A 16,814-nucleotide genomic window follows, 5' to 3' on the forward strand; every position below is an offset into this window, starting at 1 on the left:
ACTTCTACCAGTAAATTGTCACACACACTGTGTGATATGTCCATACAATGGAGTACTGTTCAATAATGAAAGAGAACGATCTATTAATACAACTTTGCTAGAACCTGAAGGCATTATGCTGAGTGAAAATAGCCAGACTAAAATTGAATTTCTAGAAATGAAAGCTGCATTATCTGAGATGAGAAATACAGTTGGTGGTATTAGACACAGAATAATATTTCTTGGGCAAAACTGATTAGTTGTATACTTGCTCAAAGCCTAGTCTACTGTTGACTTTGTCATTTTCCATGATAATTGAGAGAAAATACAATGATGGGTCACATTAAAACTAGCTCAAAAATACTTTCTTGTAGAAATTTGTTAAGATGTCCTGGGTTGCACTTTTGTCAAGGGAAGCCTGTATATAAACAGTTTAAGAATGTTGACAACATTAAAATATTTGGTTGTGTGCTTGTGTTTGGTATTAGAGCTTTTGTTTGTGAAATACATAAAATAATAAGATTTCAAAGTAATTATTTTCATGCTTTTTCTTAAGTGTATAATTTATTTTCCTAGCCAGCTGGTGAGCTTCTTGAGGATTTTAGCATGTCTCTTTACATTGTTTAAACTTCCCTAAGATACTTAGCATGGTGCTTCCCACTTTGGGCGGTCATTAGTGTTTATAATGTAAAAGAGGGAATCCTCCAACTGTGATGCACTGAAATTTAATTGGTTCCTAATAAGACAGCACCAGAATTATCCCTCTGAACCCAATGTAAGTAAACAAAGTCAGTTACAGGGTTTGGAGTGGGGAGTGGTAGAGTGGGTAGCAGGAAGAGGCTTACCTTAGTGAAGATGCTTAAGCCTATTTTTAAATAAGAGACAGAAATATTGCCAGTTACTCCTTACAGCCCTATCTTTGTCCATGGCTAGTGCTGATTAGATCAGGTTCATTTTGGGTTAAATAAGTGTAACACCTCTCAATTAGGTATTTGGAAATCAATCAATCATATAAATGTACAACTTGAATATTTATATACTTGGGTAAATTTGAACATGGCAGATTTTGAGAGCAAATGCATAAGTTTAAAAACATCCTGAGAATAAACTTTTTTTCCCAATTAATGGAAGCCAAGTCACATGGGGATAGAGTAGTCATTTCCCATTTCCTGGTCAAAAAATATTGCCTGATTTTCATTGGCAAAGGGAATTTAAAAAGGAACAAGGTTTCTGCAATCCCAAGTTCCAATCCATGTTACAAGATTTTTGTAGGAAGGAATTTATAAACTTTATAAATTAGAATTAGAGTCTCCACAGATTCAACCCAAAGTTCAGAGCTTTTAGTGAATTACTTATTGGCAAGAGAAAGCTCTTTTCCTGCAAGCTAAAAGGAACTTTATAAACTGTCTTGCTTGTGAGTATTTTTCATAAGCTAAAATCACTTGTTTGTTCAGTTTGTTAGTAGTAATAGCACTGTGCATGGTCTCTATTGCTGCAGGAATAGAGGAAATAGGTAGATTTGGCTTCTCTTTCCATAAGCCTGAAACTCATAATTGGGGAGGTAAAAGGTCTTACTTTTTAAGATTTTACCTCCCCAATCATGAGTTGCTTGCTTATGGAAAGGAGGAGAAGGGGATGACAGACAATGAGATGGTTGGATGGCATCACTGACTCAATGGGCATGAGTTTGAGCAAACTCCAGGAGATGGTGAAGAACAGGGAAGAACGGGCATGCTGCAGTCCATGGGGTCACAAAGAGTCAGACACGACTGAGCGACTGAACAACAAACGATCTTAGGTATTTGGGAAACCCTTACTATTTTTGACACTTTACTATTGTTGCTAAAATGTGTAAAAAAAATAATAGTTCTAATTATTCCTGGTTGTTTTAACAACTGGTATCCAGAATTACCAAAGAGTTCATGCTTTTGTACTGTGGTGTTGGAGAAGACTCTTGAAAGTCCCTTGGACTGCAAGGAGATCAAATCAGTCAATCCTAAAGGAAATCAGTCCTGAATATTCATTGGAAGAACAGATGTTGAAGCTGAAACTCCAATACTTTGGTCACCTAATGTGAAGAACTGACTCACTGGAAATACGCTGATGCTGGGCAAGATTGAAGGCAGGAGGAGAAGAGTTTGAGCAACCTCTGGAAGATGGTGATGGATAGGGAAGCCTGGTGTGCTGCAGTCCATGGGGTTACAAAGAGTCAGACATGACTGAGCAACTGAACTGAACTGATTCAGAATTACCAGTTCTTTCCTCTATGTTTGTTTTAATTACTAGAAAAAGAAATTCTATACTAGAGAAAAACTGTTGGTTATAGATACCTTGAAATCATGATCTATTAAATGCAGTACAGGCACAAAAAGATGAAGAGATTAAAATTGACAAAATTGTGAATCCCTTAATAATGAAGATTAGAGGAAAAAGAGAAGCCTCTAACACAAAGATTCACCAGTTGAATGACAAAGATTAAGCAGTTTCATGAGAAATTGGGATATGATGATACTGGAAATACAGCAAAAGAAATGGAAGGAAAAATCTCCAGAGGAAGTCATTGAATACTCAACTGTCTTTTGCTAAAGATGCAGTAAAGAAATAGATAAGATTATGTCTCAGATCAAAGGGGAGAGGCAAGAATTCAGAGAGTTTGTGTCAAAGAAAGATTCCAAGTCTTGACACAAAGACTGAATGGTACAAAGTACCTTTTCAGCAGGTGGGAACATCATATATACTAAGGAAGGAAGAAACTGTGGTAGAGAAGAGAGTTTGTTTCCTGATTTGTGTGCTTGGATTCAACAAAGAAAATGTATATGATGAATTGAGACAGTGTAGTCACAATATTCCTCAGTTGAGATTTGACTGGTTTCTTAAGTCCAGAATTGCAGTGGAGCTCCAGAGGTATAACATCTTAACTATCTTAATTGAAAGAAAAAAGAACTAGAAGACTAGAGATGGCAAAAAAAAAAAAAAAAAAAAACAGGTGAGCACAATGATTGCCATAGCCTATTAGCTTCAGGGTTTCCACGCTGTAGGGCAGGGAGAGGGGTAACAGAGGCAGAGCCCAACATATTCACCACATGGAAGAGATAAGGGCTGCTAGAGTTAACAAGAGAAAGTTCCAGAGTGAGCCGAGTTACAGGGTGCCCATGACTATTTAGCAAAGTACGGATCAGCATGTGTGTAAGGAAACCACCTGAAACATGCTACAGTGTGAACAAACCTCAAAATAATTATGCTGAAAGAACCTAGATATTTTTTAAAAGACTACATAGGGTACATATTGTATGATTCTATTTATTAAAATCTTAGAAAATGCAACTAATTCATAGTGACACAAAGTAGGTTAGTAATTGTTGAGAGATTGGAAGAGGTGCAGATACGACAGGCATGGCAGGGCAGGAGGGAAATATTACAAAGGGACACAAGGAAACTTTTGTGAGTGTGGATATGTTCATTATCCTTTTTTTTTTAAACTGAAGGATAATTGCTTTACAGAATTTTGTTGTTTTCTGTCAAACCTCTTGAGGATGGTTTTTCAGACTTTTTCATATGTAAAAGCTTATTACATTACATACTTTAAATACATGTATTATTTAGTCAGTTATACTTAAATAAAGGTCTTTTTAAAACCTACATACAAAAATGAATGAATAAAAAACAGAGTAGTTTCCCTTTCCATGTTGTTTTGAGGAAAAGAAAGGAGAGAACAAGCCCAGGTAACTAACCTCTTTGCAACTCTTCCAATTAAGGCTGTCTTTACTAAGATTTTTGCTGTCTAAAATGTTTTTTAGTTTTAGAGATATATTGTTAGGATATATGCAGTCAGTATTGCTCTTGTCAGTCAGGATATAACTTTATGCAATTTTCTGTTTCAGGATTCCTGAATCAAACAAGCAAACATGAAAAATGGATTAAGGCTGATGCCCCAAAAGGAACTGTACGTTTTAGAAGCCAAAGCTGGTTTCAGTCCCTGAAGCTGCAGGACTGAATGACTTGAATTATATTTCTAACTTTTAACAACGACTAGTAAGTAGATCTATGACTACAAAAAAGCAAATACCAGTGTTCATACAGATGTTGAAAACAGCAAACTGGAATATCTTGGAGAAACCTTTTCAAAATTTGTACTTCACTGTTAGTTTTCTTGTGTAACAAATTACCACAAACTTACTGACTTTAAAAAATAACTGTCCTGGGATCTTCTGGATGCTGACACTACTCAGCACTAGCCCTAAGGCCTCTACAGTCAACCACCTCATTACCTGGTTCCATCATTCAATGGCCAGCAGCCTCTGCACAAGGAAGCACCTGGCAACCAAACAGATCAGGGGCCAACCAAGCCTACCAGACCACCTACACAGTCTGCCAAAACAGAAAGACCCATGCCCTCATAGGGGGAACTCCTAAGGCATGTAGCTTTTGATGAGAGGAGAGTGCACTGCTGGAACACAGATCACTTCGTGATTGGAAAACACAACCAACCTGTCAGATACATAAAGAACAAAAACAGCTAGTTAGGCAAAATGAGGCAACACAGGACCGTGTTCCAAACAAAGGATTGAGATAAAAAACCCCAGAAGAAGAACTAAGTAAAGTGGGAAATATGAAATCTAACCAAGAAAGAGTTTAAGGATATCATCATAAAAATGACCAAAGAACTTAGGAAAAGAATGGCTGCACAGACTGATAAGTTAGAAGTTTTTAACAAAGAAAAAATAAAAAGAACAACCAAACATAGATGAAGAATACAGTAACTGAAATGAAAAATGCACTAAAATCAATGTAGTAGACTAAATGATACAGAGGAATGGATCTGAAGCTGGAAAACAGAGTAGTGGAAATCAGTGATGCTGAAGAGAAAACAATGAATAGAAATGAGGATATTTTTAAGAGACTTCTGAGACAACATCAAGCTCATTTTTATTTGCCTTTTAGGATCCCCACAGAATAGAGAGAAAGAGGCTGAGAACATAATTGAAGACATAATAGCTGAAAACTTTCCTATCTTGGAAAAAACAAACAAAACCCAAAATTAGTCAAAGGGAAGAAATAATAAAAATCAGAGCAGAAGTAAATGAAATAGACTCTTAAAAAATACAACAGAAAAGATCAGTGAAGCTAAGAGCTTGTTCTTTGAAAAGATAATCTAAATTGATAAACCATTAGCCAGATTCATCAAGAAAAAACATATCCAATTCAATAAAGTCAGAAATGAAAAAGGAGAGGTTACAACTGATGCTACTGGAATACAAAGGCCCATAAGAGACTACTGCAAACAGCTATATGTCAAAAAATGGGACAACATTGAAGAAATAGGCAAATCCTAAAAACGTATGCTAAAAGGAATCAATAGTAGACTCCCAAGACTGACTCAGGAAGAAGTAGAAAATATGAACAGATCAACTATAAATAATGAGATTGAATTAGTGACAAAAAATTCCCAACAAACAAATAGTTCATGACCAGCTGGCTTTACAGATGAATGCTACCAAACATTTAGAGACAGCACTTATGCTTCTTAAAGTATTCCAAAAAATTGCAGAGGAAAGAACACTGCTAAACTCATTCTACATGGCCAGAATCACCATAAGATCAAAACTAACAAAGATAATTATACACATACACAAATTATAGGCCATTATAACCAATGAATATTGATGTGAAAATACTGAACAAAATATTGTCAAATCAAATCCAACAATACATCAAAAGGATCATACATGGTGATCAAGTGGGATTTATCTCAGGGATGCAAGAATTTCTCAGTATACACAAATCAATCAATGTGATACACCACATTAACAAGTTGAATAATAAAAACCACATGTCATCTCCATAGATGGAGGAAAAGGTTTTGACAAAGTTCAGCTTTCATTTATGTTTAAAAACACTCCAGAAAATGGGCCTAGAGGGAACATACCTCAGCATAATAAAGGCCATATATGGCAAATCAGTGCTAACATCATACTTAGTGGTTAAAAGCTGAAAGCATTTCCTCTAAGATCAGGAACAAGACAAGGATGCCCACTCTTGCCGGTTTTATTCAGCATAGTTTTGGAATTTCTTGCCACAGCAGTCAGACAAAAGAAAAAAAGGAATAAATGGAATCCAGATTGGAAGAAGTGAAGTGAAGTCACTCAGTTGTGTCCAACTCTTTGTGACCCCATGGACTGTAGCCTGCCAGGCTCCTCCCATGGGATTTTCCAGGCAAGAGTACTGGAGTGGGTTGCCATTTCCTTCTCCAGAGGATCATTCCCACCCAGGGACCGAACCCTGGTCTCCCACATTATAGACAGACACTTTACCGTCTGAGCCACCAGATTGGAAAGGAAGAAGTAAAACGGTCACTGCAGATGATACACTGTACACAGAAAATCCTAAAGATGACACTGACAAAACTACTAGAGTTTATCACTAAATTTGTAAAGTTGTGGGATACAAAATTAATACAGAGAAATCTGTTATTTATTTGCACACTAACAATGAACTATCAAAGAAATTAAGAAAACAATCCCATTTACCATCTCATCAAATATAATAAAATACTTAAGAATAAACTTACCTAAAGAGGTTAAAGGTTTGTATTTGGAAAACTATAAGACACAGATGAAAGAAATTGAAGGTAATTCGAACAGGTGGAAAGATATGCCATGTTCATTGGAAAAATTAATTTTATAAGATGACCATACTATCCAGGGCAGGCTACAGATTCAATGCAATCTCTATCAAAATACCACGGGCATTTTTTTCACACAACTAAATATTTCTAAAGTTTGTATGGAAACATAGAAGACCCTAAATAACTAAATGATCTTCAGAAAGAAGGAAGCTGGAAGAATCACATGCTCTGACTTCAGATCATACTAAAAAGCTAGAGTAATCGAAACAGCATGGAATTGGCACAAAAACAAGGGTGTAGATCAGTGGAACAGAACAGAGAACCAAGAAATAAACCCATGCACTTACCATCAATTAATCTGTGACAAAGTAGGCAAGAATATATAATGGGAAAAAAGTCTTTTCAATAAGTGGTGCTGGGAAAACTGGTCAAGTACATGTAAAAGAATAAAATTAGAATATTCTCTAACACCATATGCAAACACAAATTAAGGATGGGGAGGGAGGCGGGAGCGGGGAGCGGGATGGGAAACACATGTAAATCCATGGCTGATTCATGTCAATGTATGGCAAAAACCACTACAGTATTGTAAAGTAATTAGCCTCCAACTAATAAAAATAAATGGAAAAAAAAGAATTAAATGTAATACCAGAAACAAAACTTCAAGAAGAAAGCACAGGTGGAACACCCTTTGACATAAATTGTAGCAATATTTTGGATGAGCTCTCCTAAAGTAAAGAGAGGGGAAACAAAAAAAAACAAATGGCACCTGATTAAATTTAAAAGCTTTTGCACAGCATAGGAAATCATCAACAAAATAAAAAGACAACCACTGAATGGGAGGGTTGTATCCAAAATATACGAACAGCTCTTACAACTCAATGTAAAAAAAAAAATCTGATTAAAAAATGGGCATAAGATCCAAATAGACATTTTTTTCCTGAACAAGTCATACCAGTGGCCATCATCACTTGATGATGCTTGAAAAGATGCTCCACATCATGATAATCAGATAAATTAAAATTAAAAGCATAAGGAGATATCACTTCACATTTGTCAAAATAGCTATCATCATAAAATACCACAAATAAAAAATATTGGCAAGGATGTGGAGGAAGGAGAACCTTCTTATACTTAGTGGGAATGTAAATTGGTGCAGCCACTATGGAGAACAGTATGAGGTTTTGCAAAAGAAAAAAAAGAAAAAACCTAGGACTAACATAAGACCCAGCACTTCTACTCCTGGTTATTTATCTGAAAAAACAAAAAACATTAATTTGAAAAGATACTTGCACCCCAATATTAATAGCATTTACAATTGCTAAGATATGGAAGCAACCTAAGTATCCATTACAAGTGAATGAATAAAGAAGATGTGGTATATATAAGTACAATAAGGAACTTACCTATTGGTCTAGTGGCTAAGAGTCCACACTCCCAGTGCAGGGGTACCAGGTTCAATCCCTGGTTGGAGCCAGATCCCATATGCTGCAGCTAAGAGTTTGCATGCTGTAGTGAAGATTGAAGATCCCAGATGCCACAACTAAGAGCCAGCACAGTCAGACAAATAAATATTTAAATACAATGGAATACTACTCAGCCATGAAACATAATGAAAATTTCAGCAACATGGATGGACCTGGAGGGTACTATGCTAAGTGAAAGTAGTCAGAGAAATATGCATATTACATAATATCACTTATATGTGGAATCTGAAAAATACAGTTACTGAATATAATTTTTAAAAAACATACTCACATACGGAGAACACATGAGTGGTTACCAGTAGGGAGAGAAAAGGGGGGGGGGAACTGGATATGGGTAGGGGATTAAGAGGTACAAACTGCTATATATAAAATAAGCTGCAAGGATATATAGTACAACATGGGATATAGCCAATATTTTGTAATAACTAAAATGGAATGTAACCTTTAAAAATTGTCAGTCACTATATTGTATACCTTAAACTTACATAATATTGTATATCAACCATACCTCATTAAATTTTTTTTAAAAATATGAGTTATTAAGCTTAAAAACGGAGAAGGCAATGGCACCCCACTCCAGTATCCTTGCCTGGAAAATCCCATGGACAAAGGAACCTGGTAGGCTGCAGTCCATGGGGTCGCTAAGAGTCGGACACGACTGAGTGACTTCACTTTCACTTTTCACTTTCATGCATTGGAGAAGGAAATGGCAACCCACTCCAGCATTCTTGCCTGGAGAATCCCAGAGACGGGGGAGCCTGGTGGGCTGCCGTCTATGGGGTCACACAGAGTCGTACATGACTGAAGTGACTTAGCAGCAGCAGCAACAGCAGCAAGCTTTAAAAAAAACAACCCTGTTCATCAACTCACTGTTCTGTAGACCAGGAGGAGCTCAGTGTGGTTAGATTCTCTATCCACGGTATTGCAAGGCTGGACTTAAGGTGTTGGCCAGACTGAATTCTCATCTGGGTGATCTGAGAAATAGTCTACTTCCAGGCTCATTCATATTATTGGCAAACTCCAGTTCATCATGACTGTGTGACTGAGATCTATGTTTCCATTCAGTCAGTTGGCAATCACTCTAAGCTTCTAGAGACCACCTGCATCCCTTCTCATGTGGCCCTCTCCATTTTCAAGCCAGCAATATTGCAATTAGTCCTTCTCATACTTTGACTATCTGAGTTCTTTTTCTGCAACCAGCTTGAGATAACTGCTTCTAAAGAGCTCAGAGAATTAGGTCAGGCCTACTCAGGATAATCTAATGTAATCATAAAATGATATTTCATCATGTTCATAGTTTCCACTTAAAAAGAAGAAATTGTACAAAAATAATAGGTAATAGGGGGCAGTTATTTAAAAATTCTTTGTACCAGGGCTCTTGTATAAAATGTTTTCTACTTAGCACTTATTATGACAACAATATAAATTTAAGCTGTGGCTATATCACAAATACATACACAAATAAAATACATCAAATATGATGCAATTGCTACTGATTTTTTTTTTTTTTTTAATGTAATTTAAAGCATAATGCATTCTGGTGGTGGGGCAGCATTCAACTACTTTATAGCCTGTTGCATGAAGATAGATTTTTACTTTTACAGTGATGTACTATCTAAGTTATTTTATGAATTTTCTTTCTTTCAAACCTTGTTGACCCCTGGAAGATTTAAATTATATAATACTGAATAGATGTTATCTATTGGATTGTATTTCTTTGCTCTTAAATTCTGATTTTCTAATAAACCTTTCCAAATATGACCTGTAATAGTCTCTTTTTGTTAATATTTAATTTATTTGGAGTTCTGTTTTTACCTTTTTATTTATGAAGCAAAAAGTCAGCTTTGTCAGGTGTCTCAAAGTCTCTTTTTAGTTCATACTTCATAAAATTATAATTTGTGTGGGTTTGGACAACACTCTCATGTTAGTATGTTTGATGTGATTGTGGTGTGTGTGTGTTAAATTATTAAGTAGAGGGAACTGGGAGGCAGTAAGGCAATTTTTATCATCTTTTCCACCTTCTGCAATTATATAAACATTTTCATGACAAAGTTTATGAACTTGGTCAACAATAGCCAGAAAGTTGAGCATAAACGGCAGTCAACTATATTTACAATTATTAAAAGAATGGTACATATTTGGATGACAGATTCAAGTCCAAACTGAAAGGTAAAGTCACGTATTTTACTGTCTTGAACACGGACCTATATGTTTCAAATGCTTAAGATCTGAAGACCTACATATCAATAATATTATGGATACCTTGAGTAATTTGCACCCAGAACTTAACAATTTCACCACTTGGTCACTCCACTTCTTGTTCCCCTTTCATAGCCAATCTTTTCTAACACCTACCATTTTTCTTTCATTTCTGCTACTATAAAATCTGTCTCCCCATAATGAACAAATGTGTCTCTTGTTTTTGTTTAAAATAGGACCTTACTCAAAGAATTTTGGAGCAAGCGTTGGCAGTTAAATACCCTGCCTGGTTTCTAGAGAAACATAATGGGTGTGTTTCTCCATACTGTGGTTTTACCTAGGCAGGCATTCCTTTAGAAAGCAGTTGCATCTTGCGTATCTTTCCAGTTATGTGCTCGAAATACTTAGGGGTCAGAAGCTAATTTATATGCAGCTGCCAGAATCTACAAATTTAATTAAAAATCACCCTCTGGAACAGTCATCCTATGTCTCGGGTTAGGTGTTAAAATTTTCTACTCAGTTGATTCCGCAGCCATCCACTTCCAGGAACCATTTCACAGCTAAGTGATACTGCTTATTTCAAAAACTTTCAAAACCAACCTAAGAAAGGGGAGAATTACTAAAAGCATTTAGCTCATTTCAGTTCAGTTCAGTTCAGGTCTGTCGCTCAGTCGTGTCTGACTCTTGTGACCCCATGGACTGCAGCATGCCAGGCTTCCCTGTCCATCACCAACTCCCAGAGCCTACTCAAACTCATGTCCATCACATCGGTAATGCCATCCAACCATCTCATCCTCTGTTGTCCCCTTCTCTTCTGACCTTCAATCTTTCCCAGCATCAGAAGCTTTTCCAATGAGTCGGTTCTTTACATCACCTGGCCCAAGCATTGGAGTTTCAGCTTCAGCGTCAGTCCTTCCAACAAATATTCAGGACTGATTTCCTTTATGATTGACTTGTTTGATCTCCTTGCTATCGAAGGGACTCTCAAGAGTCTTCTCCAACACCACAGTTCAAAAGCATCAATTCTTTGGTGTTCAGCTTTCTTTATAGTCCAACTCTCACATCCATACATGACTACTGGAGAAACCATAGTTTTGACTAGATGGACCTTTGTTGGTAAAGTAATGTCTCTGCTTTTTAACATGCTGTCTAGGTTGGTCATAGCTTTTCTTCCAAGGAGCAGGCATCTTTTAATTTCATGGCTGTAGCCACCATCTGCAGTGATTTTGGAGCCCAAAAAAATAGTCTCTCACTGTTTCTACTGTTGCCTCATCTATTTGTCATGAACTGATGATGGGACCAGATGCCATGATCTTAGCTTTGTGAATGTTGAACTTTAATCCAACTTTTTCACTCTCCTCTTTCACTTTCATCAAGAGGCTCTTTAGTTCTTGTTTACTTTCTGCCATAAGGGTGGTGTCGTCTGCATATCTGAGGTTATTGATATTTCTCCCAGCAATCTTGATTCCAGCTTGTGCTTCATCCAGCCTGGCATTTCTCATGATGTACTCTGCATAGAAGTTCAATATGCAGGGTGACAGTATACAGCCTTGATGTACTCCTTTCCTGATTTGGAACCAGTCTGTTGTTCCATGCCTAGTTCTAACTGTTGCTTCTTGACCTGCATACAGATTTCTCAGGAGGGAGGTCAGGTGGTCTGATATTTCCATCTCTTGAAGAATTTTCCAGTTTGTCGTGATCTACACAATCAAAGGCTTTGGCATAGTGAATAAAGCAAAAGTAGTTGTTTTTCTGGAACTCTCTTGCTTTCTTGATGATCCAACAGATGTTGGCAATTTGATCTCTGGTTCCTCTGCCTTTGCTAAATCCAGCTTGAACAACTGGAAGTTCACAGTTCACATACTGTTGAAGTCTGGCTTGGAGAATTTTGATCATTGCTTTGCTAGCTTGTGAGATGAGTGCAATTGTGTGGTAGTTTGAACATTCTTTGACATTGCCTTTCTTTGGGATTGGAATGAAAAAGGACCTTTTCCAGTCCTGTGGCCACTGCTGAGTTTTCCAAATTTGCTGGCATATTGAGTGCAGCACTTTCAGGGCATCATCTTTAGGATTTGAAATAGCTCAACTGGAATTCCATCACCTCCACTAGCTTTGTTTGTAGTGATGCTTTCTAAGGCCCACTTGACTTCACATTCCAGAATGTCTGGCTCTAGGTGAGTGATCACACCATAGGAGTTATTTGGGTCATGAAGGTGGTTTTTATATAGTTCTTCTGTGTATTCTTGCCACCTCTTAATATTTTCTGCTTCTGTTAGGTCCATACCATTTCTGTCCTTTATTGAGCCCATCTTTGCATGAAATGTTCCCTTAGTATCTCTAATTTTCTTGAAGCGATCTCTAGTCTTTCCCATTCTGTTGTTTTCCTCTAATTCTTTGCATTGATGCCAGAGGAAGGCTTTCTTATCTCTCCTTGCTAGTCTTTGGAACTCCGCATTCAAATGGATATATCTTTCCTTTTCTCCTTTGTCTTTAGCTTCTCTTCTTGTTTCAGCCATTTGTAAGGCCTCAGACAGCCATTTTGCATTTCTTTTTCTTGGGGATGGTCTTGATCACTGCCTCCTGTACAATGTCATGAAATCTCCATCCATAGTTCTTCAGGCACTCTATCAGATCTAATCCCTTGAATCTATTTGTCACTTCCACTGTATAATCGTAAGGGATTTGATTTAGGTCATACCTGAATGGTCTAGTGGTTTTCCCTACTTTTTCAATTTAAGTCTGAATTTGGCAATAAGGAGTTCATGATCTGAGCCACAGTCAGCTCCCAGTCTTGTTTTTGCTGACTGTATAGCGCTCTTCCATCTTCGGCTGCAAAGAATATAATCAGTCTGATTTCGGTATTGACCATTCTGGTGATGTCCATGTATAGAGTCGTCTCTTGTGTTGTTGGAAGAGGGTGTTTGCTATGACCAGTGCGTTCTCTTGGCAAAACTCTGTTAGCCTTTGATCTGCATCATTTTGTACTGGAAGGCCAAATTTGCCTGTTACTCCAGGTAGCTCTTGACTTCCTATTTTTGTATTCCAACCCCCTATAATGAAGAGGACATCTTTTGGGGATGTTAGTTCTATAAAGTCTTGTAGGTCTTCATAGAACCATTCAACTTCAGCTTCTTCAGCATTACTGGTCAGGGCATAGACTTGGATTACTCTGATATTGAATGATTTGCCTTGGAAACAAACAGAGATCATTCTGTCGTTTTTGAGATTGCATACAAGTACTGCAGTTTGGAGTCTTTTGTTGACTATGATGACTACTCCATTTCTTCTTGCCCACAGTAGTAGATATAATGGTCCTCTGAGTTGAATTCACCCATTCCAGTCCATTTTAATTCACCGATTCCTAAAATGTTGATGTTCATACTTGCCGTCTCCTGTTTGACCACTTCCAATTTGCCTTGATTCATGGACCTAACATTCCAGGTTCCTATGCAATATTGCTCTTTACAGCATCAGACTTTACTTCTGTCACCTGTGACATCCACAACTGGGTGTTGTTTTTGCTATGGCTCTGTCTCTTCATTCTTTCTGGAGTTATTTCTCCACTCTTCTCCAGTAGCATGTTGGGCACCTACTGACCTGGGGAGTTCATCTTTCAGTGTCAAACCCTTTTGCCTTTTCACATTGTTTATGAAGGCAGTTCTCAAGGCAGTACTGAAGTGGTTTGCTATTCCCTTCTCCAGTGGACCACGTACTAAGGGGAGAATTACTAAGAGCATTTAGCTAATTTTAGGGAACTGTATTAAAAATACCTTTTTAAAAAGGTATTAAAAATACCTTTTTAAGACTTTTTAAAGCTTTTCAAAATAACTTTCATATCTTTTACCTAAAGTTTAATCTTTTACTTTGTATTTGTGGGGTTCAAAAGACAGTAACCCAATTTAAGGGATGAGTAGTGGAGGAAATAGAGTAAAAGACTGATCTAATACTACCAACATTGTGGCAGAACAGAGTTCTTTCTTGGACTCTATTAGCCTTGGTGTTACATAGTATGAAATAAATAATCATACACTGGCATGTGATCATTGGAATTCTGTTAAAATCTAAAGAGAGTTATTATCTTTTATGTATCTTTTATAATGATATATCTTTTATAATGATATAAATTCATAGATTAAAGCTTATTAAAAACTACATGTAGATACACAATCAGTAACCCATATCTCCTAGATAAAGTTGGAAGCTTTTTTTGGTATAGCACAGTTTAAAAATTTCTCCATAGTGAAAATTTGATTAAAAGAAAATCTTTTTGTTTTTTAAGTTACCTCCATATGTTCTCCATAGTGGCTGTACCAACTTACATTTCCACCAACTGTATGGGAGGGTTGCCTTTTCTCCATTCCTTCCCTAGTATTTATTATTATTTGTAGCCTGTGAAGTGATACTTCATTATAATTCTGATTTGCATTTTTCTAATATTTAGTGACATTGAACATTTTTTCATGTGCCTGTTAGCCATCTATATGTCTTTTTTGGAGAAATGTCTGTTTAGATCTACCCATTTTTTTGATTGGGTCGTTTAGTGTTTTTTTGATATTGCACTGTATAAGCTGTTTATATAGTTTGTAAATCCCTTGTCAGTCACATCATTTGAAAATTTTTCTTTCATTCTGTTGTCTTTTCATTTGTTTAAAGCTTCCTTTACTGTGCAAAAGCTTTTAATTAGGTCCTATTTTTAAACTTTTTATTTTATTCCCATTATTCTAGGAGATGGATACAAAAAGATACTGCTGTGATTTTTGTCACAGTGTTCTACCTATGTTTTCCTCTAGGAGTCATAGTACTTAGTCTTACATTTAGGTCTTTAACCTACTTTGAGTTTATTTTTGTATATGGTGGTAGAGAATATTATAATTTCATTATTTTACATATAGATCTTCAGTTTTCCCAGTATCACTTATTGAAGAGACCCTCTTTTCTCTATTGAATCTTCTTGTCATAGATTAATTGACCATAGATGTCCAGGTTTATTTCTGGAGTTTCTATTGTTCCATTGATCTCTAGTTCTGTTTTTTGTGCCAGTACCATACTTTCTTGATTACTGTACCTTTGTAGTTTAGTCTGAAGTCAGAGAGCCTGAATAAAAAATTTTTTTGCTTAGTTCTATGGAAAATGCCCTTGGTAAATTGGTGAGAATTGCATTGAATCTGTAGATTGCCTGGAGTATTATAGCCATTTTAACAATATTGATTCTTCTAATCCAGGAACATATTACATCTTTCCATCTGTTTGTGTCATCTTCAATTTCTTTCATATGATCTAGCACTCTTACTCAAAAACTAAAATTTGAAAAGATACTTGCACCCCAGTGTTTATTGCAACATTATTTACAATAGTCAGGACACATGAAAGCAACTTAAGTGCCCATTTACAGATGAATGGATAAAGAAAATGTGAAATATATATAGATATGTACACACACACACAACAGAATATTACTCAGTTATAAAAAGAATGAAATAATTTGGAGCCACAAGGATGAACCTAGAAATTATTACACTAAGTGAAGTAAGCCAAAGACAAATATCATATTATACCACTTATATATGGAATCTAAGAAAAAGATACAAATGAACCTATTTACAAAATAAAAACAACCCCACAGACAGAAAGCAAATTTATGGTTACCAAAGGGAGAGGGTGGTAGGAGGAAGGATAAACTAGAAGTTTGGAATTAACATGTACTCACTACTATATATAAAATAGATAACAAACAAGGATCTTCTGAAAAGCACAGGGAACTATACTTAAGGGTTTGTAATAACTTATAAGAGAAAATAATACAAAAAGAATATATATGTATGTGCGTGCATGTATATAACCAAATCACTGTGCCATACACCTAAACTAACACAGCATTGTAAATCAGCTATACTTCCATAAAAAAAGATCTTTCTGAGACATTGCAGGAACAGTGCAAATTTGATTAAAAGGGACTGTTTCTTTTTAATTTGCCTCTGACTGTTAAGTCAAATGTTGAAATGAGTCCTGGGTTAATTGGCACTTAGAGCTCTCTTGTTAAGTGTCTAGAAATTACTACAAAGCTTTGTTTCTTTTAAAAATGTATATCTATATCATTTATAATAAAGCCTCACAGATCCTTAATGTCATTGCTCTCACTCAAAACTCTTACTGTTTTATATAGCCTTCTGCTTTCTTTTCTAAGGAGAAGTTTCTAAATTTCTTGTCAAAAACATCATATCTGTCAGGATTGTTTTGTATACAACTGTAACCATAGATTTGATAATCTCATCAAAACAATTGGTTTGATTAAGGTAAATTTAAGTAGAATAAAGTTACATAGTAGCAGTACTTGATTTGGCTTTTTTTAATTGTGATTGTTAGATAGAAGAACTCATAGATGTATTTACAAACACATAGCTGGAATAAAAATCTGGAAATGATTTCCATCTTGTTTACACTGTTTAGATCCAGCTAGTAAAAAATACTTGCATCAAATGAAGTTGCCAGATTCTAGATTTTTTGTTCTTGCTTGAGTTTGAAGG

The 16,814-nt window shown here is 36.2% G+C and overlaps 1 protein-coding gene across 2 annotated transcripts in view; it reads left to right on the forward strand.

Moving 5' to 3' along the window:
• FAM185A (family with sequence similarity 185 member A) overlaps positions 1–9,859 on the forward strand; it is a 73,439-nt gene extending 63,580 nt beyond the window's left edge. For both annotated transcript variants that reach the window (XM_065938441.1, XM_065938442.1), the window contains exon 8: positions 3,861–9,859. In XM_065938441.1, the coding sequence (XP_065794513.1) occupies positions 3,861–3,973 (113 nt within the window). In that variant the 3' untranslated portion in view covers positions 3,974–9,859. The remainder of the gene's footprint in view (positions 1–3,860) is intronic.
• The last annotated feature ends 6,955 nt before the right edge of the window (positions 9,860–16,814 follow it).

This window comes from Muntiacus reevesi, chromosome 6, assembly GCF_963930625.1.
Source record: "Muntiacus reevesi chromosome 6, mMunRee1.1, whole genome shotgun sequence".
Taxonomy (NCBI): Eukaryota; Metazoa; Chordata; class Mammalia; order Artiodactyla; family Cervidae; genus Muntiacus; species Muntiacus reevesi.